This window comes from Strix aluco, chromosome Z, assembly GCF_031877795.1.
Source record: "Strix aluco isolate bStrAlu1 chromosome Z, bStrAlu1.hap1, whole genome shotgun sequence".
Taxonomy (NCBI): Eukaryota; Metazoa; Chordata; class Aves; order Strigiformes; family Strigidae; genus Strix; species Strix aluco.
In genome coordinates this window covers 45,168,489-45,189,152 of record NC_133971.1, presented here as the reverse complement: position 1 = coordinate 45,189,152, position 20,664 = coordinate 45,168,489, and the positions used below count along the sequence as shown (strand labels likewise).

The 20,664-nt window shown below is 50.4% G+C and overlaps 1 protein-coding gene across 1 annotated transcript; it reads right to left on the bottom strand.

Annotated features, from left to right (window-relative positions):
• Window positions 1-2,181: 2,181 nt before the first annotated feature.
• Window positions 2,182-19,507, bottom strand: LOC141918580 (TBC1 domain family member 22B-like). Its single transcript, XM_074813237.1, has 11 exons — window positions 19,490-19,507; window positions 14,902-14,958; window positions 14,298-14,459; window positions 13,524-13,703; window positions 12,861-13,022; window positions 12,408-12,536; window positions 11,889-11,954; window positions 10,863-10,977; window positions 7,409-7,471; window positions 5,335-5,420; window positions 2,182-2,593 (listed from the first exon to the last, which is right to left on the bottom strand). The coding sequence occupies exons 6-11, from the start codon at window positions 12,516-12,518 to the stop codon at window positions 2,519-2,521; spliced, it is 516 nt and encodes a 171-aa protein (XP_074669338.1). The 5' UTR covers window positions 12,519-12,536; window positions 12,861-13,022; window positions 13,524-13,703; window positions 14,298-14,459; window positions 14,902-14,958; window positions 19,490-19,507; the 3' UTR covers window positions 2,182-2,518.
• Window positions 19,508-20,664: the final 1,157 nt, after the last annotated feature.

Genomic DNA, 20,664 nt, shown 5'->3' with positions numbered 1-20,664 from the left:
TGAGAGCCCTAGCCAGAGCATCTTTCCAGGCTAGACAGGGTTTCAAAGAGTCTTTAAAAAAAACAGCTACTATATACTTTTTACTAAAGCCTTCTGAAACTCTACTAAAACAGCCACAGCCATTATGGGAATGGTGGGCTGCAAATGGATGACAGTGGAGGAATGTAGAGATTAACAAAAAAACCCCTGTAGTGTCACAGCAGACTGCTCCAGATTGAAAGGTGATGAGTCTGAGGTTTAAAAACTTGAGGCAATAGTTATTTGATGGCTACCACTGCAACAAAGTGGAAGAGCAAAGAAATAAATTTGTTCCCTTGAAATCTACAGTCATCTGCCTCTATCTGCAGAAGAGCTCTTTGCACTACGTGTGTCCAGGACACAAATCTTATGATCACACCGTCCAGCTCTCACAGGAGTGGGCCCAGCAGAGGTGGAGCAGGATAAGCTTATCACAGCTTATGTCGGTTTTGCTCCTGAACCAGCAGTCTGTAGCAGGAGAGTCGTCCTGCTGTCCCAAGACCAGTATAACCATTTTCTCAAAACCACTGAGACATTTTTCCTTTTTCTCAAGAACTTCTGCAGATTTTTTTTTTACAGCTGTCAGCTCACCTGCACTTTACGGAGAAAGGGGCAAACTTCATCTTTTGTACATACTTGTTCTGCACTCCTGTTGAGCAGTCCGTGAATCCTGGGTGGTTATTACAGCCACTGATATTTCTGTCAGTCCCTGGTCTCTCCAGGTACACTCTCTGCCCCCAGTGAGTCTTCTCCTCTAACATTTTCCTTGCCTTTCATTTTGAGCCTGGAGTACGCTGAAGAGCAAGACAGACAGAGGGACAGTACTAGTCTGAGGGGTAGGCTAGGAGGGGAGACAACTCCCCCCAGCAGGCAATGGCAAACTGCCTTCCTCGGGATGAAGCAGCCCAGCAGAGAGGGGTATTCTTCCATCCCCTGGAGGCTGCACAGCACAAGTGACTGTGTGGGGACATCAGCCATGTCTCACAGGTGACTGATTTATATCTTTCCTCGCAGAGATTGTTTCCTTCTGAACAGTCCATTAATTCTTCCTTCCAGAAAAAAAGAAAAAAAAATAGTATTGCACAGGAAATTTTGTTTCTGGATAAAAAGAAGGGTTTTACAACACATGTTAGCACAGAGTTGAGAATTCAGAAACAATTATTTCATTACTTTTCCAGATACTACAGGGCATATTAATACATATTAGCACAAAGTCTGTATACAAATATGTAATTTAATATGCTTTATAAAACAGTTGTATCTCAGATCACTAACTTTCATTTGATGGATAATAAATATAATTTTCAATTTTCTCAAAATGGTAAAAGCTCAGAAAAAACACAATTTCTTAATACAGATCTCAGTAGACTTTCGTATAAACTCCTGGTTGTGTTTTCTGTGCAAGATTCACCCACAGTTAGTCTGATTGCTCTGTCAATTTTTCTTCAGATAAATTCAGAATAGGAAATCTTTATCCAACAGGAAGAAAGATACATAACTACATTTCAAAACTATTTTGCTCATACTGCAACCTGTCACTGGCCAACATATCTCTCTCAGCCACATTAATGTTGATAATAAATACAAACTGGCTCCTTCTGGGAAAAGAGTACCAACACTTATTGGAAGAATGCATACTTCTGGTTTGGGAAGCAATTTTAGGAAGAGCTTAGTAGGATTCCTCTATTACTGCTTAATAAGCATATGTTCTTTTATTGCTTCTTTTGAGTTTAACATAGCTCACCTATGTCATCTTTCACTGTTGAAGTCAGATAATGAAACGGTAAGTGATGCTTTAGAAACCTGTATAAAACTTCAGTGCTGCATTAAATGGACAATGTCAAATGCTAAGTAAATATGAGTTACAATTAGTTTTAGAGGAGAGCAAGCTATGCCTGCAGCCTGCTGATAATTTACGTTTTCAAAAACACATTTTTCACTGAAAAGAATGCTTCTTTCCCTGATAGTGTTGTGTAAAAGGCCCAGATGAAAAAAGAGTAAGACTGATGGTATGCGTAGGGATGTAGAGAACTGTCAGCATTAGATCAGGCACCTCTCCCCATCCCTGCCAGGGGACAAGAGACTTCTGAAACCTCTTACCTCTGAGAAAATGAGGCCATCTCTGTTACCGAAAATCCGGAATAAAGAACTTACCAACACCAATTTGATGCAGATAAGCAGACACTTCTTTATTGACGGCCAGGCACGCAGGGGAGTATTCTCACCAACAACGCACGCCAAGCACTAAAATCACTCATCTTATATAGAACTTTTTCATATACAATTTCCAAGGACACAGTTTCATACACAAACACAATTCCCAAGGACACAGTTTCCTTGGCAGGTACTTGTAAGCTGTTACGGTTGTTTCCCCCAGTTCCCATTAATCCTAGACTTTGACAACTACTTGTATTCTCCTGGTCCTGTATATGTATTATAAATCAACTTACAAATCAGTTTGTATTTGGTTACCTAGGTTCCAAACGTTTCTACTAAATGATTATGACCAATCTCTTCGGTCTTGGTATGGAGCTGTATAGGGGATGTTAAAGTAGCAGTCGGTTGCTGGTATAAACTACAACAAATAAAAAAATTTTTACTAAATATTTCTTATGATTCCATATTTCTGTTAAATCAAACACAATTACTTCTACTTATTGGTAAATCGATAACATCTCCACCAGCTGAAGTTTGACTCCCTTTCCTGACATGATCACAGAATCACAGAATCATCTAGGTTGGAAAGGACCTTGAAGATCACCCAGTCCAACCATTAACCTAACACTGACAGTTCCCATCTACACCATATCTCTCAGGGCTATGTCAACCCTACTCTTAAACACCTCCAGGGATGGGGACTCCACCACCTCCCTGGGCAATCCATTCCACTGCCTAATAATCCGTTCTGCAAAGAAATACTTCCTGACATCTAGTCTAAACCTTCCCTGGCGCAACTTGAGGCCATTCCCTCTTGTCCTATCACTTATTACTTGGTTAAAGAGACTCATCCCCAGCTCTCTGCAACCTCCTTTCAGGTAGCTGTAGAGGGCGATGAGGTCTCCCCTCAGCCTCCTCTTCTCCAGACTAAACAACCCCAGTTCCCTCAGCCGCTCCTCATACGACCTGTGCTCCAGACCCTTCACCAGCTTTGTTGCCCTTCTCTGGACACGCTCGAGTAATTCAATGTCCTTTTTGTAGTGAGGGGCCCAAAACTGAACACAGTCATCAAGGTGCGGCCTCACCAGTGCCAGGTACAGGGGTAAGATCACTTCCCTGTCCCTGCTGGCCACACTATTTCTGATGCAAGCCAGGATGTCATTGGCCTTCTTGGCCACCTGGGCACACTGCTGGCTCATGTTCAGCCGGCTGTCAATCAACACCCCCAGGTCCCTCTCTGACTGGCTGAAGTGCTAAGACTTGGACAACAGGCCCAAGCCAGAGTTGACCTATAGATGAATCCTGTATATTTTATAACTGATAATCATTGTGCTAGTAGGTATTGTATTAAGTTATAACAACCTATTTATGCTGGTGTAAAAAGTGCTAAAGCATTGAAATACTGCAGCCTGAACAACAGGCCCCAAGCTGAAGCTGTTAACTTAGCATGTACGCCTACTCTTTTCACTCTGGTGTCCAAGTTTAATTGGTATCCTTAATCAGCAAAACACTGGCAGCTCTCCAGCCACTCCTCCCCAGGCCTGTAGCGCTGCTGGGGGTTGTTGTGGCCCAAGTGCAGCACCCGGCATTTGGCCTTATTGAAACTCCTACAGTTGGCCTCAGCCCATCGCTCCAGCCTGTCCAGGTCTCTCTGCAGAGCCTCCCTACCCTCGAGCAGATCAACACTCCCACCCAACTTGGTGTCACCTGCAAACTTACTGAGGGTGCACTCGATCCCCTCGTCTAGATCATCAATAAAGATGTTAAACAGGAGTGGCCCCAAAACCGAGCCCTGGGGGACACCACTCGTGATCGGCTGCCAACCGGATTTAACTCCGTTCACCACAACCCTTTGGGCCCGGCCATCCAGCCAGTTTTTTACCCAGCAAAGCGTGTGCCCATCCAAGCCTCGAGCAGCCAGTTTCGCCAGGAGAATGCTGTGGGAAACGGTGTCAAAGGCCTTGCTAAAGTCAAGGTAAACTACATCCACAGCCTTTCCCTCATCCAATAAGCAGGTCACCCTGTCATAGAAGGAGATCAGGTTTGTCAAGCAGGACCTGCCTTTCATAAACCCATGCTGACTGGGCCTGATCATCTGGTTGTCCCGCATGTGTTGTGTGATGGTACTCAGGATGAGCTGCTCCATCAGCTTCCGGGGTACCAATGTCAAGCTGACAGGCCTGTAATTTCCTGGATCATCCTTCTGACCCTTCTTATAGATGGGCGTCACATTGGCCGATTTCCAATCTGTCAGGACCTCCCCGGTCAGCCAGGACTGCTGGTAAATGATGGAAAGCAGCTTGGTGAGCACCCCAGCCAGCTCCTTCAGAACTCTTGGGTGTATCCCATCCGGTCCCATAGACTTGTGTGTGTCTATGTGATGCAGCAGGTCACTGACTGTCTCCTGGATTGCAGGGGGGTCATTCTCCCAGTCTCTATCATCTGGCTGAGGGGGCTGGATTCCCTCAATACAACTAGTCTTGTTATTAAAGACTGAGGCAAAGAAGGCATTAAGTACCTCAGCCTTCCCCTCATCACTTGCTACCAAGTTTCCTTCAGCATCTAGCAGGGGATGGAGGCTCTCCCTGGTCTTTCTTTTGCTATTGACATACTTACAGAAACATTTCTTGTTATATTTGATTGCTGAAGCCAGATTAATTTCCAGCTGGGCTTTGGACCTCCTGATTTCCGCCCTGCATAGCCTCACAGCCTCTTTGTAATCACTGTGAGTGGCTAGCCCCTTCCTCCAAAGGCTGTAAACTCTCCTTTTCTCCTTGAGTTGCAGCCAAAGCTCCCTGTTCAGCCAGGGTGGTCTCCTCTGCCGCCTGCTCCTCTTAGAGCACCTGGGAACTGCCTGCTCCTGAGCCATAAACACTTCCTTCTTAAAGAGCGCCCAGCCTTCCTGGACCCTATACCCTTCAGGACTATCTCCCAAGGGATCCTGTCAAGCTGGTGCCTAAACAAGACAAAGTCAGCCCTTTGGAAGTCCAGGATGTCAGTCCTGCTTAGCCCTTTCCTGGCCTCTCTAAGAATAGAGAACTCTATTATTTCATGATTGCTGTGCCCTAGTCGGCCTCCAACCGCCACATCATCCACCAGTCCTTCTCTGTTCACAAGGAGGAGATCTAGCAGGGCACCTTCTCTGGTTGGTTCTCTCACCAGCTGTGTTAGGAAGTTGTCCCCCACACATTCCAGGAATCTTCGGGACTGGTCACGCTCTGCTGTGTTGTATTTCCAGCAGATGTCTGGGAAGTTGAAGTTCGCCACAAGAACAAGGGCAAGCAATTGTGAGATTTCACCCAAGTGCCTATAGAATATTTCATCCACCTCTCTGTCCTGGGTGGGTGGCCTATAGTAGACTCCTACTACAACATCTGCCCTGTCGCCCTTCCCCCTGATTCTAACACAAAGACACTCCACCCTGTCTTCACTGCTCTTGTATTCAAGGCAATCATAACAGTCCCTAACATACAGTGCTACCCCACCGCCTCTCCTTCCTTGTCTATCCCTCCTAAAGAGCTTGTAGCCCTCAACAGACGCACTCCAGTCATGGGAGACATCCCACCATGTTTCTGTGATAGCCACAACATCATAATCTTCCTGTTTCATCACGGCTTCAAGCTCCTCCTGTTTGTTACCCATGCTGTGTGCATTGGTATACATGCACTTCAGATGGGCTGGTGTTTTGCCCCCTTCCCCCTTCAAATTTAGTTTAAAGCTCTGTCAATGAGGCCAGCTAACTCCTGCCCCAAGATCCTCTTCCCCTTCTGGGACAAGTGCATCCCATCTAACGCCCAGAGGTCTGGTGCCCTGTATACCAACCCGTGATCGAAAAAAACAAAGCCCTGACGGTGACACCAGTCTTGAAGCCACAAATTCATCTGCTGTGTTCTTCGGTGTTCATCCTCATCCATCCCCCCAACTGGAGGGATGGAGGAGAACACAACCTGTGCCCCCGACCCCTTGATCAGTTTCCCCAAGGCCCTGAAATCTCTCTTCATTGATTTAATACTTCTCCTGCTAATGTCATCACTACCTACCTGAAAAACCAGAATAGGGTAATAGTCCTTGGGTTTGACTAGAGAGGGGAGTCTTCTTGTGAGGTCCTTGACGTGGGCCCCAGGGAGGCAGCAGACTTCCCTATGATGCGGGTCTGGTCTGCATATGGGGCCTTCGACACCCCTCAGAATGGAGTCCCCCACTACAATGACTCTTCTGGGGTTCCTTTCAGAGCTGGTTTTAATACCTTTTCTAGAGTGACCTGGCCTTGGTGGTCCTTGGTCTTCCTCATTGTTTGTCTCATTCTCTTCCTCCATGTCTTCATTCAAAAGTTCCAGGGCCCCAAATCTATTGTGAAGGGGCACCATGGAGGGTGAGGGAGGTTGGGAGAGAATTTTCTTGCCTCCCTGAGCAGGGACCTGTTTCCAGTCTCCCTCATCTCTTAGGTCCCCTCCTTCTGCCTGGTAGCATGAGGGTGACGGATCACCTGCCTTGCCTGGAGCCCCTATTTGCTCCTGTTGATTCATGGGTGCCAAGGTGGAACTCCACCAATCAATCTCCCTTTCACATTCCCTAATAACTCTTAATCTCTCGACCTCTTCTTTGAGTTCTGCCACCAGGCTGAGCAGGTCATCCAGCTGGTCACAGCGCACACAGGCGCTGTCACTGCGGCCCTCCAACAGCACGGACAGGCTCAGGCACTCCCTGCAGCCTGGGACCTGGACTGCTGCATGTTTGCGTGGTTGCCCTGTCTGGGTCGCCACGTTCTTGCTGGTGGTGCTTTTGAGGCGAGTGGAGACCATGGCTCAGGCTACCGGTGGTTGACAAGTACTATCAACCGGTGGTTTACAGGTACTATCTGATCACCCTGAGCTTGGTGGGCAGCGACCAGGTCGCTGCCCTCCCACAGGGTTCTTATCACTGAATTAACAGTGGGTGGTGCTGGTTCCACCCACACTACCTAGGAAGCCCTCCCAGCTCATTACCAAGGGGTGGGTATGAGCTGCTCTCCTCTGTGAGTGACCATTGGTGTGTTCACACCTCGTTCGAAACAGGCGCCACCGGCCCTGGGCTCTGCCCACAGCCCACGCCTCCTCAGCTGCCCGCCCACCGGCTTGCCAGTCTCCTTAGAGCTGGCTAGCCGCCTTTCTGTCTCCAAAAAGATTCAAAAGCCCCCCCAAAAAAAGCTCCTTTCTGGTCCCTTTTGCTGTGAATCCCCCAAGTACAGGCTTACCTGCACTGGAGCTGCTCTCCTTGGCGAGTGACCGTTGGATCAACTCAGCGCACACAGTCATGCCTTTGAAAAGAATTAGAAAAAAACTGTTCCTTACTTTGTTGCATTTATACCAAGTTTAAGCACATCTTGCCACAAATTTAAAAACTCAAATTGAAGTCAGGTTTTTGCTAAGTTCACATAATGTTCCTTTGAAAATAGTGAGGTAAAAGTTTTGAAGTGCGAGTAACAAGGACAGAGGCCACAAGCTCTTACTCTACAGCATAGCAGGCATCATATTTAGTCTCACTCTTAACAGAGGTGATGATGTCTTTTGTAGCTATTAAAGGCCTTGAATGAAGCATTCAAGCAGCACACAGAACTAACATGGCAATTAAAAGCCACAAGAGAGCACCTATTTTATACTCCATGTTTACAAATCTCTACCTATTTAAAGACTTCATTCTCCTCTCACACCTGCACGGACAAACTGAATTACTCTGGTATGAAACTGGTTAGGCCAACACATGAGAACCCAGACAGGCCTTGTGTCTTCTAACATGAGCCATCCAAGATTTAGGTATCTAGCCTAAATTAGCCAACTAGGTTTCCCACCACATCCCAGGCCATCTAATTTTTACTGGAGGATCTGGTGTCTTGGTTTTCACCTACGGGCCAGCCTCAGCTGGCTTATGGCAGGCAGCTCAATGAATTATTGCTTGCTTCTCTAATTTCTTGGGATTGCCTTAAAAATGTGAATAGGGCATTAGGGCAAGAGCTATAACGGGATCTTGCTACACCAGAGCAATGCTAACTCCAAAACCTATCAGTGATTTCAGTGTAAGCAGTGCTGGGAAAGTGTGTGTTAATCACTGTCTGAATCTGGGACATCTCTACTTTTTCTCCCTGAAACTGCCCAGCACTGCAAGTACAGAAGCTGCAAGGCAAGAGGTTTATATTGTAACAGGCAAAGACAATGGACTACTTCTTGCACAGGCTCAGTGCAGAGGTTTTATGTCTTCTGAGACAAAAGCTTTTACTAAAAAAGTGATCTGAATTAATGAATTTTTCAGAAGGAACATAAGGCAGAGAGATGCCATTGGGATGGGGCAACCTCAAAGTCAGATATAGAAAGTGAGTTTCTCCTGAACATCTCATCTTTTTGCTGCTCTTCATCTTTCCATGGCTTCCAAGATGTGTGAAACTAATTTAATCAACTTTAAACAATGTCCTTTATTAAACAGAACATGTGAAGAGGAAGAATTTAACCCATGCATGGTGTGAGAGTACAGACATCTGTCCTGTTCATGTCTAATGCGTTTTGGTTTTGAGAATAATATTTGACACATGAAGTATAATCAGCAACTTAACTCTCCAGTTTGCCTTCTTGACTTGCTTCTGGTGCCTCACCCTAAGAGTTATGCATCAGTCAATGGATTTCATATCCTCCTACTGGCCTTGAAAAAAGACAACCAGCCACAAAGCTGTCTAAATGCTGCAAAATTATCAAGCAAGCCTCACTGTTCGAAGATAAACTCATCAATTACTTTATAATGAGAACAAAGGTAACAAAGAATCAAGAAGGTATTTTTAGCACTAAGCAAGCCCAGTATATTCCAACATGCTTAAGTACCTACACAGCCATATTTTATAAAATATGTTCAGCTTCCTGAACAGAGTCTGAACTGACAGTGCAAAAATCATCCCCCTTGCTTTTTTTACCCTTTCATCAGGGTCTGATGATATAGTAGGACTGTAAGTTGACTAAAAAGGCATGTCCTCGGCTTCTTGGTCTCATCCCACACATCTCCTTCCCAACACTGACTGCGGATCCCTCCTCTCCCAAATCCTCCTGTGCATATGAGGGGTGAGTTGCATTTGCCACTAACCATTCACAAGGGACAGCTGGCATGTGAATTGTGTATCTCTAAATAAAATTTGTGAGGACACAGGAGTGAAGAGATGGGGAAACTCCATGTGAGGTGGGTTCTTCTGCTCTGTTTTTTCACCCAGAGGAGACCAACACTGTAACAAACTCTTGATTTTGTTCGTCTCTGAAGATTGGGCAGCATCCCCATACCACCCTCATGAATTAGAGAAAGAATGGATGAGTATTTAAGTAGCAGGTAGAACCACATCTCTGCCTAAGAAAAGACACTTTCCAGTGGCTTAGCCTTGCTTGCTGAGCTGATCTGCCAGGCTGCACCATCTGCCAGAGCAGGAAACGTGACTTCTAACAATGAGATCCAGTCATGCAGTGAAGAGATTAATTCACATCAGTTATACTACATATTGAAGCAACCCATTAAATCAGTCAGGTTGTGCCATCCAGCACACCTGATGGTCTTAATCTAATGTCTCACCCTGGCCCTGGGGTCATCAGTGGGCAGCTGTAACTATAAGTGATGGAAAAGATGTTTTCCCAGGTGAGTGTCTGTTTCCTGGAACTCAGGCATCACTGATTATTTTCCCTGTGTTGCCCATTCCGATCTTTCCTTTCCAATCTTCTTATCCCCTAGAGGGTCTATGCAGCTTTTTAGTGACTTGAAATCAAGGTATGAAATCAGCAATATTCTGATTACAGGCAAGTTCTGGAGGTAACACCTGCAGGCTTATAACGACACCACGCTAGCACTGTATCAATCTATGGATCTGCTATTGTCTCTGCAAAGGTAGAAGCCGATTCATCTAAGAGGTCAGATTTTGTTTCCTTATTCCTACAAAGCCTTGAAGTGTGTTACACTTGGAAGACATAAGGACTTTCGGGAATGCCAAAGCAATTGTACGTGTTTTTCAGAAATTATAGACTTCTTTAAACATGAGTCTTTTCAAAGAAAATTGACCCACCGGGCACACATCTCTCAGCTAACAGAAAGCACGTGGCATCCACCACATTTTAAGATTCCCATTTGGCTAGTTGGGTCATTCCTGCTGAGAAGCACCTTGGAGCATGAGTCACACCCTGACCTGCAAAGGACCGGTGAGTTTACTCACTGAGATGAGGAGTCTTTCCAGGCAGAGCATGCCACATGTGCATCTCCCATCTCTGTTCTTAGCACTCAGCCAAGGGTGCCCACAGGGTACCAACCTGCAGGACAAATTAGAGTGGCTTATTTTTTTTGGCTTTCCTCCGGTTTCCCTTCAGCCTCAAGGACTGGACTTGTACCACCATCTCATTTTGACATGAGCTGCAGGCAGCTGTCAGATAGCAACATTGCTCACTAATACGTGAATGGGAATTGAGTCAGCAACTTGGGAAGTAAAGGTTTAGCTTCTGTAACTGTTCCTTTAAACTGCCCAGTCCCTAGAACCCAGTGAGCTATTTTACCTTTAAAAATAATCATGTTCTGGGAAGGAAGAACACACACATCATCCCCTCCAGCAAGACAAACTTGTCTGATGCCAACGCTTCACACCATTTCAAACACTGTGGTCAAGAGGCAGCACCCTGCTTCGAACAGCAAAAGTCACTTACCGACATACTCAGAGAGGAGCACAACAAAGAACGGACTGACCAGATCATTGATTCCCGGCACACAGCCGCTGGCTGGGTGTCGAATGGCCCAGATAAACAGGATTCTTTCAAAGATCTAGGGAAGAATGAGGGAAAGCAGGTACCTGCCTTAGCCGTGCACAAAGGAAAGCCAGAAAAGCATAACTGCTAAGCTCAGGGAGCGGAGATCATGTGCTGACAGGCTTTCCTGCAGCAATATGGGTGAGATAAGAAGCACGCAAGTCCTAGGAGAGACTCTGGTATGATCCACAGATCCCCCACACAGGCCAGCCCACACTTCACTGAATAAAGCAGCCCAGGTTCCTCAAAGCCTCTGTTTGAAGAAGTGCAGACCCAGCTTTTCAAGATCCAGGTGGCTTAAGACCCTTCCACCCCTCGGGCAGAGCTGCCCATTAGCAGAGCAGCACATCTTGCTGAGCGTCAGGTGGAAAGCCAAGGCTGTTATCTGTTATCAGCACAGTTCTCCTGGCAAAACATCACGGGTCGGGATAGTTCCCAACAGAGCAGCCTCCCCCCACAACCAGCGTGTTATTTCCAGACTGCCCCAGCCCCAGGACACCGTGCTCTGATACATACGCACATGCTGAGCTCGTTTCTAAAGAGGACAGATGCTCCTCACACCTCCTGGCCACCTCTCAAACTCCTCCCTGCCCATGTTTCTCACATCCTGCTTCACAGGAAAGAGGTTTCATAGCAAAACACAACTGACCTCCTCTGGTTCAAACACCTTAAATTTGTCTCAAAACAAAACTTTCAGGTCTTCTACCAGTTCTCAGCTACATCTCGCCACAGAAGAGCTGATCTCATCACTCCTGAGCTCCAAGTCTGATTTCAGAAACGTGGGACAAAGTTTCAGCAGGTATTTGCATCAGGAGCTGTCAGCCAGGGAAGTTTCCCTGCAAGACCAACTCACTCATAGCAGTACTGGTCTAACCCCACACACACCCCACGGCAAATGTGGGGCAGGAGCTTCACTCCCCCTCTTACCTCCTGGACGAGCGGCTGCTGGAAGAGGGGGATGAGTGGGTTGGTCCTTGGAACGTCGATGTGGATCTGGAAGAGAGGGTGGGTTACACCCACCAGCCGTGCTTTCCAGGGGCACAGTAACTCCTCAGGGGCTAACAGAGGTGAATCCACCCCTCAGTGTCCCCCCAGGCAAGAGTTGCACTTGCTGACAAGCACAGTGAGGGCTGCAGATGACGGCTGCACTGAGAAAATCATCTACAGTTTAATCTCCAGTCTCCTCTGCTCAGGCGTGGGCAGGTGCCCTGAACTGGGAAAGAGCTGGGGTCTGAATTCTAGTTATTAGGTCGATTTAGGGAAGGCTTAAACTACTGCCTGTAAGAAGACAGAAACATGGTGTCCTGTCCCCAAGGAGAAGACTCCTGATAGCTACAGCTAGAGGAAGTCCTCGCATGACCTCAACCGCACGGACAAGTGGCAGCAAGAAGGAGGAAAGGGACGTAACCGAGGCAGAAAGCCAGGCAATGGGCAGCGGGCTCGTACCTGTCGGTAGGTGTCTTGATGGTGCTTCTCGTTCTGGGAATCGTAATCCTGCTGGATGAAGCTGAAGCACTCCTCCCACTTGTGCTGTAAGGTCAGCTTTCGCCGCTCCATGTCTGCGGGGAGCTAACCCTGTGGGAGGAAAAGCTGTGTCAGGGCAGAGCCTCTTCCTTCACCACAAACCATCCCCTGAAATCCTGCCAGTCAGCTGTGCACCTGGAAGCATCAGGCACAGAGACTCAGGAGCTGGGGAAAGAGCTTTCATGGGATTTTGCTTTCCCAGCCCCTGATGCCTTCACTGATCTTGGAGCAACCCACCTTCATGGGATTCAGTTTCCCAAAACAAGAGGGAACCACACGTTGCCAGCACCAGTCTGGGCTTTGAGCTCAAAGAGGATGTAGACTCCCCGACCAAAAAAAACCCCTACACAAGACACAGACACAAAATGAGCAAACCTGGTTACGGAACACAACGAAGGTGTAGCAGCGCATGTCCCTGGCTCGGCACAGTGCCCCCAGACTCCTGTGTCACAGCTCCGAGTACTCACTGAGAGGAGATGCCATGTCACAGGCCGGACCTCTCTGGGCACACCGGGCAGCTGCATTTCCTCAGCTCATCTGCAAACGGACAGTGGTGGCAGTGGGTTAGATCCTAGGCACGTCCAGGCACCACTACACTCAGAAGAAGAGGAAAGCCCAGTCTGTTCCTGCAGGCTCTGGAGAAACTCGAGCCTCCAGGAAGGCTCCACATTAGCAATGACGGGGGATGTGTGTCTGCAGCAAGGGGAGTAGAGATGTTTTCAGCTCAGTCTGGGCACAGGACTGGTGGCTGCAGGGGCTCCAATCCTCCAGAGCCTCAGTTCTCATGCAGAGCCCAAGAGCCCCCAGTGATCACAACCATCATTTGTGAGATGGAGAAAGACTGGAAACGGACAGGCAGCTGGTGGAAGACATAACCATCTGCCAACAGAGCAGTTTGTGCAACTATCCCGCTTGGAGCAACTGCAGGTAGTCATTTCATCCACGCCAGAGCAGACCTGACTGCAACCTGAAGCAGGCAGCAGGCCCCCTCTGCCTTCCCCTTCCCACCCACAGGCACCCCCGTTTTGCCACACTCACCCAGGTCCGTGTTGTGGCTGGAAAGGAGCTGCCGAAACTTCTCCGGGTGGGTTTTCTCTGTCAGCATCATGGGGGCAGCACCCAAAGCGTTTTGGTCAGAGATTCGGGTGACGACTGGAATGACGGGCCAAAGGGGAAGGGACTGCTGCTTCTGAAGGGGTGTCCGCACACAGGCCTCCTCTGTAAGGAGCAGATGCTGCGGTGAGGTGGGGATGGAGTCTGCATCTCTCCAACCCCACCTCACTCTTCTGGCCACTGTCAGAGACCTGCCGCTGCAGATTCCACCCCTCTCTTCCCCAGTCCCAGCAAACAGAGCACCACTGGCCCACTCTGATGGATCAGCTGGTTCACAGGCATCTGTTGTGGCTCTCCCATCATTTCCCCCCCCATTTCTCCCTCCTTCCTTTCTCCTGCATCAGACACCTGGCTGCCAGGGGATCAGAATTCCCTCTTCCCATGGGAAGCCATGGGCAGAAGGGCACAGGAGATGAGGCAGAAGGAGCTGTGGGAATCCCACAAGAACCAATCTTCAGATCTGTTCTGCTCACCACTGATCTAAAGAGTGATCAAGCTAATTGCTAGCGCAGAGAGGAGACAATGGGCTGCCAGTGCCACCTGCTGGCAGCAGGGACCTGCTGGGTGACTTCCACAGCACAGGCAGCCAGCTGCCTGCGACGAGCAGGGCAAAGGGGAGAGACGTACGACTCCTCCAGCTCTGCCTCCCCCCAGCCTAGAGAAAACTGGTAGATTAACACCCAAAAAAAGTCCTGCGACCTGGGGGGAGAGGTATGTCAGAAGTTAGAGCCAGTCTGCGCTTGCACATGCTCCTGAAACAGCTGCGATGGCTCCCAGCAGACAGGCCAGCCTGGTTCTTCTCTCAGGTACAGAAGGAGCCTTTGCATTTACCCTTCAGCTACAGTAGTCAAAGTCCACCACCTGCAGTGTCACAGAAAAGGAGGAACATTCACCACTACACAGCACGAGATAGAGACAAGGAGGCAGTTCAGATCGGTTCTGTCTTTTCCTGCCGGGAGGGGTGCTGCGGTTCTACAGCCTCGCAGCTGCTAGACAACTTTATCTCTCCTTCCCTTAATTCTTCTGTCTCCAAAGGGGAGCAGAGGGCTCAAACACCATTGCTATACGCCTGTCTCCTTTGATGTGGCTGGTACAATACGGATTTCTGGCCACAAAGGACACCAGCATATAAGCTTTCCCCACAAGCTTTCGCAGAGCTCAAGGCAGCACCACACGTCGCTGCTGCCCTTCTCTGCTGGAACATCACAGTGCCAGAGGATGCTGGAGACCTCCACCCACTGCAGGACTGAGCAAAAAACCTGCAAAGCCTCGTGGCCTGCAACTCCGGAAGATAAACACTTACTTTTTTGTGAGCTGGGGATCCAGTGGAGGATGCTGTGCTCCACAGGCAGGTTGAATGCTGCAGAAAAGGGAAAGAAAAAAGACAACAGTTCAAAAAGCCACTGAGCACCCACGAGTAATTTCCTCAGCCTAGTCTGGGGTTGCACTTCTTGTCTGTGGCTGGGAGCTGAATACAGACCAAAAGCAGCTTCAATAATCTTTGTCTTCAAAGCCTTAGATCTAAAGTGCCACATTCAGCTGAAGATTTGTTCTTTGCAGCAGCAAAGAGAAGCCTTGTTTAAACTCTTAGGCTCTCTCCAGCCTGAGCTGGGATTTGAGATCTGCTCTTTTCTGCACCACCGATTCACTCTGAGTGACCACGTGTCTCCGTCCCCCTGCCTTACACACTGATGCTCATTCTTTTTTCCTTCAAGGGGATTTCCAGGTTTGGGAATTCACATTTCCAAGCCCTGCGGGACAGGGAAGGACTGCAGCCAGTGACACTGGGGCTCTTCTGCAACACACCTGAGGGACTGAACGCCATGCTGGCTCTCAGGCTTGCAGTCAATGCTATGGTACACAGTTTGACTCGGGTCCAAATCCCAGCTTAATCAACTACCTCCTATGTGGCCTGAAATGAGTCATGTCTCCATCCTTCAGCTCCCCTCCTGGTGGAAAGGAACCCATGGGACAGGGAGCCTGAGGGCTGTGGGCACTACATGAGGAGCAACACCTCAGAGAAGAGCTCCTATGCAAGTGCTCATCACTGGTTGTAGAGTCTCTGGATGCAAGACAGGAATCCTGAGCTATTACCTCCATTTGGGTAACTATTCACAGCCACCCCACCCTGAAAAACCATCTCTGGAAAACAATTCCTTCTCACCCCCCTGGTACACAGCACAGTCCCGCATCCCACGGCAGAGACAAGGGCCTGTTCAGAGCTGACACACAAGGGACAGGCTCCTCTTGGGTCAACAGAGCTGGCCTTGTTTCCAGGAGCTGCAGATGGTGCCCAGCAGTAAAACAAGCAGATCCCAGCCATGTAGGAGGGGGACGGCAGCCCGGTGCAGCTGGAAAGTGTGCTGGGAACCAGTTGATGCAGGGGAGGCGGCAGCAACAGGCCCAGCTGGTAGGGAGAGATGCAGAGATCCAGGGCAGAGGCTGCAAACAACACAGCACAGAGAGGTCCTGGTGGCAAAGCCCGGTGAGAGGTGGGCTCGCTGCTGCAGCAGCAGCCGTCCCTCATGGCTGGAAGAGCTGAAAGGGCTCACTGTGTTTACCCAACAGCAATCAAGTCTAGGAAAGGGTTTGCTGACTAATTAGCATCTAGGAGACAGGACAGCTATTAAGCAGAGGCACCCCCATGGGTGGGCACAGCAAGCACATTATCAGGAGTAAGAAAAACAACCCCTTCAGATCCGCCCTGCTTCCCAATGACTCATGGCAACTCCTGGCAGCAGAGGAGCTGGCAGAGCTCTCTGATACCCAGCACCAAGCTCGCGCCGACTCTTGACAACAGTCACAACGCTGCTCCTCTCTGTGTGGGGGTCCCTGCGCTGCTGAGGGGAGGCCGCTTTGATTCTCGTGCGAAGGCCTGAACTTCACAAGCCAAATGAATGATGTGTGTTTGAGATAGGGGAGGGGATGTGGCAGCCCGCTCGCCTCTGAAGCAACCGGCTGATGCCTTCACTGGCTAACGGCCAATACAACGGCAGAGGGTCCCACCTCCCAAGCAGCTCTTTTTAAAGAATTTGAACTCAGGCACCCCCAACAAAGCATCCTGAGCTGATCTAAGTGCACAGCCCATCAGGCTGTACTCACACACAAGCAGCTCAAGATGACTGTCTCACATCCAGCAGGCTACAGAGGCAGGACTGAACACCACCATCCTGCATCGGTGAGCTCGAACTGCTGCATGAAGTGGGTTCTGCCGTGTTTGTCCCATCTTTGCCCATTCTCTGTCCTATCCCCCTGTGCAGAAGGTGTAACAGGCTGGACAGGAGGTGTGCAAATGCTGCGAGGGGTGCAACAGGTGACTTCTAAGATACATGAGCACTTGCATAACTGCCAGACAGCAAGTTTCTGCCGTAGTATCTGTAGTACCCTCGACGTCTGATCCCGCTCCTTTAGCTCACATCCTCGTACCCAACTCCCAGCACATCCTACAGCTCCACACAGAGGTGCATTATCACATCCTACCTTTACAGCTGAGAAAATTGAGTGATCCCACCAAATGATGCTCACTCACTCTTGTCTGGTTTTCCCTGATGCAGCTCGGCTAGATGAATCTGTTGTCTCCCAGCTTAACTCCCTCTCTGCAGCTGTCTTCGCCCAACTTCTGCATGGACAGAAAGCTCAGGGCAGGAACTACCTCTCACCAAACACACCACTTCTTAGTCAGGAGCCAAGACCTAGGCTGACTCTGTGCTCCCAAACCGACTGGATGAGTCCCCGGTCCTGTCTCAGGTTAAGCTTTTCAGGACAGGCATTTTTTGTTACCCGTATGTTCAGTGTCTGGTACAACAGCTGCAGTATCTGCATTACAACACTCATGAGGAGATCGTCGCAGGGTGTAGGTTACTGACACTGCACATCCATGAAACCTCAGTGCCACTTTGGACACAGAACATATTTATTCCTAGCAGATTCTGTTTCTCCCCTTTTAAAACAGTATTTAAATACCTCCCACTGGAGCCTGGCTGCCTATCTCTCTAAAGAACAGGAAATAAACAACCCATTGCACAGAGGATAAGACACTAGACCAACCTGTCAATGCATCCCCAGGAAATTACTGGGCTGAGAATTCCCGATGCAAAAACCACAGGGCAGTATTGGAAATGTGAAACAACATTACTAGTTCTGCCACCTTAGATCTGCAGGCAAAACTAAGTGACCAAATACACCAAGTGCCATGGAAAAGGAAGCTAAGACAGTCTCCAAATCTTTACAAAGCCTCCCTCTGTCATCTTGTCAGGGCAAAGAAAGGAGAGAGCCAAGAATCTGTATGGGAATATCTCTCAAAGCTCAGACAAAAAAGAAGAAAGGGAGCTTCACATCCAGCGACCATGGATGCAGCATGTCCCACCTCCACCTTCCCTGGTTGTGTTGCCCAAGACCTGACAGTAGCCGTCCCTGGGAAGGACGGGCACGCAGGGGATTTCGAGGTGGTAGCAAGCCTCCTGAACAGCAGCCAGTTAGGAGCAGGGGAGAACTTTGCCAAAAACTTGACATTGGAGTGTATTGCCTAGGCAGTACCAGCTGCCTCCCAGACCGGTTCACCCAGTTTGAGTTTTCCAAGCCAAAGCCTGAAGTCATCCACTGAAGAAGAGAGATGCTGTCTAAGACCACCAGCTGGGAGCAGGACCGTGACCTCCATGGGAGGGACGGGAGCAATCGTGAGACAAAACGACCCAGGGAGAGCACAACATTTGCTTCCCCGTGAGCAGAAGAGGAGGAACACATAGCACTCGTTGCTTTCCCTTTGCTTGCCCTGGGCCTGGATTGTCCCACCAACCTGAGGGAGCCGGCGCAGCGACAAAGAACCGAGTGAAAGCACATTAGAAAGAGAGATTTAACTGGCCCAGCAGGATTTAGAGCCATCTAAGCATTTCAGACTGCATCCGCACACCAGAAGGGGAAGGGCAGGGTTCAGATAAGGCAAATGAGAGCAACCGTGAGGAGCACCAGACAGGAACAGCACTTGTGAAATCCTCCCCAGAGAGGTGGGTGCCCTGTCCCCATGGGAGCCTTGCTCCAGAGGCCTTGTAAGGAGCATCTCCTTCATCACCACCAGCCTCTTCTTCCTAAACACCACTTGAATCAGACATTTCACTTGTTTCTCCCATCCCCAGGTGAGTGCGGATGCCTCGACAGGAACAGGGACATCACAGCCAGAGGAACCACAGCAGGGGAGGTGTACACAGAGAGGCCCCACAGTCCCTTGTATAGAGTAGAGGTGGACCAGGAGTGACACCCCGCAGAGAGGATAACAGAGGGGGCACACGTGTTGGCAGGGGTACCTGTTTGGGACAGAGTTGCTGCCACCCAAGGTGACATCTCTAAGGGCTTCGGGAAGGGGTGAGATTTCTTCAGTATCTGTGGAAAGGACGACAGTACAGCCCTGGCTCTGAGGCCACCTCAGGGGGGCCTTCGAGGCCCTGACCCCCTCCACCCTGCTTTCCGTGGGACAGAGAATGCACACAGGGGTCCCCACCAGGGCCTGCCCTGCCCTACAGATGAGGGGGCGATCCTGGCACTACCCTTGTCTTATACAAGGGCATTTCCTCCAGCAAAATTCCCCTCCCCCATATCCCGGGGTGCCCTCGGCATCCCCCTTATTGCAGAGGGGAACCCCAGGGCCCCCGGCCAGCTCCCCTGGCCCACAGCCAGGGTGGATACCCCTGGTACCCCCCACCCTTGCAGGGGGTACCCCAGGGGCCCCAGCCCCACAGCCAGGGAGGGTGGTCCTGACAGCCCCTTCCTGAGGTAGAGGGGCTGCTCCAGCTCCCCTACCCAACGCCCCCCATCTGGGGAGGGGAGCTGCGGCCCTTGCACCTCTTCCCCGGAGGAGGTGGGGGGGTAGAGCTGGGCCGGGCCGCACCCGTGCTTACCTGCCTGGCAGCTTGGCGCTTCGCTTCCAGAACTGCCTGCTGCTCTCGGCCGCCGTGGCAGAAGGGAGGGGCGGGCCCGGCCGGCCAGCGAGCGAGCGAGCGAGCGAGCGAGCGAGCGAGCGAGCGAGCCCACCGGCAGGATGGCCAGACCCCGCAGGCCGCCTCACCGCCACCCTCCTGCAGCCCCTGGCGGCGCCATCTTGGATCCGGGCAGACAGAGAGCTGCCATTGGCCAGTGTAGAGCAAGGCGTTGTGGATTGGCCAATGTCAAGTGGGCGGAGGGAGTGACATCAGAGAAGGGGCGAGGTCTGAGGGGGCTGGAGGGGGCTGCGTGAGGCGGGAGAGACCATCCTGGGGGGGGCGGGAGGGGTGGGGAGCAGGGAATAACCCATCCAGGAGCAGCCCGCATGGAGCGGGGCGTGACAGCGGGGCTGAGGTGGCAGTGCCTGCTTGGGCCGGGGGCGACCCTGAGGAGGGGAGGGCCGGTCGGGTTAAACACCACCCTGGGGAAGGGGAGACACTGCTCACGGTGTGGGTGGGGAGACGCCCAGCAAGCCCCTGGGCGAAACCATCGGGAGAGGGCGGGAGGAAGCGGGTTAAACCACCCGCAGGGCCACAGGAGGGAGCGGGTGGACAGAGCCGGGCAGGGAGGAAGACAGGGCACTGAGGGGAGACAGCACCCATCTGGGTCCCTGTGGCACCCCGGGGTGGCTCCGCTGGCACCCGCGGCTGGCATGGTCCCCTCAACGGTTCAAAGCCCTTTGGGGCCACTTCCAGCCCCCAGCCAAGCCCCGGTGCCAAAATGTCCCCTCCTAATGACAACCGGGGGGAAGGAGGAGCCGCCATTATGGGGCAAGCCATGAGGCACAAGCAGTCACCTCCTGAATAAACGGGGATAAACTGTTTTAAGACTTTGTCTGGAAACACCCTGCTAGAGCAGCAGGAGAGTGACCCCTCCACCCTGGCAAGGGAAGGTGGCTCATTGTCTCCACGCTGCCCTCATCCTGCTCCTCTCCCCAAAAGGAGAGAAAACCCCCCAGAGGATGGGGGAAAAGGGCTGAAATCCAAGTCCTCGGCATCCTCAGCTGTGCTTCGATTGCCATCAGGTCTCAGCTGGTGACGGCAGGAGCCAACCTGGGCCCAACTGAGCCAAATGTATGTGTTTTGGGGGGAAT

What these genes read in the sequence shown, in the direction of transcription:
- LOC141918580 (XM_074813237.1), bottom strand. Translation starts at nt 12,518, where the DNA reads ATGGAGCGGCGAAAGCTGACCTTACAGCACAAGTGGGAGGAGTGCTTC. An exon ending in ATCAAGACACCTACCGACAG is followed by an intron (nt 11,955 to 12,407) that starts GTACGAGCCCGC and finishes CCTCTCTTCCAG; the next exon opens with ATCCACATCGACGTTCCAAG. An exon ending in AGCAGCCGCTCGTCCAGGAG is followed by an intron (nt 10,978 to 11,888) that starts GTAAGAGGGGGA and finishes ATTCTTCCCTAG; the next exon opens with ATCTTTGAAAGAATCCTGTT.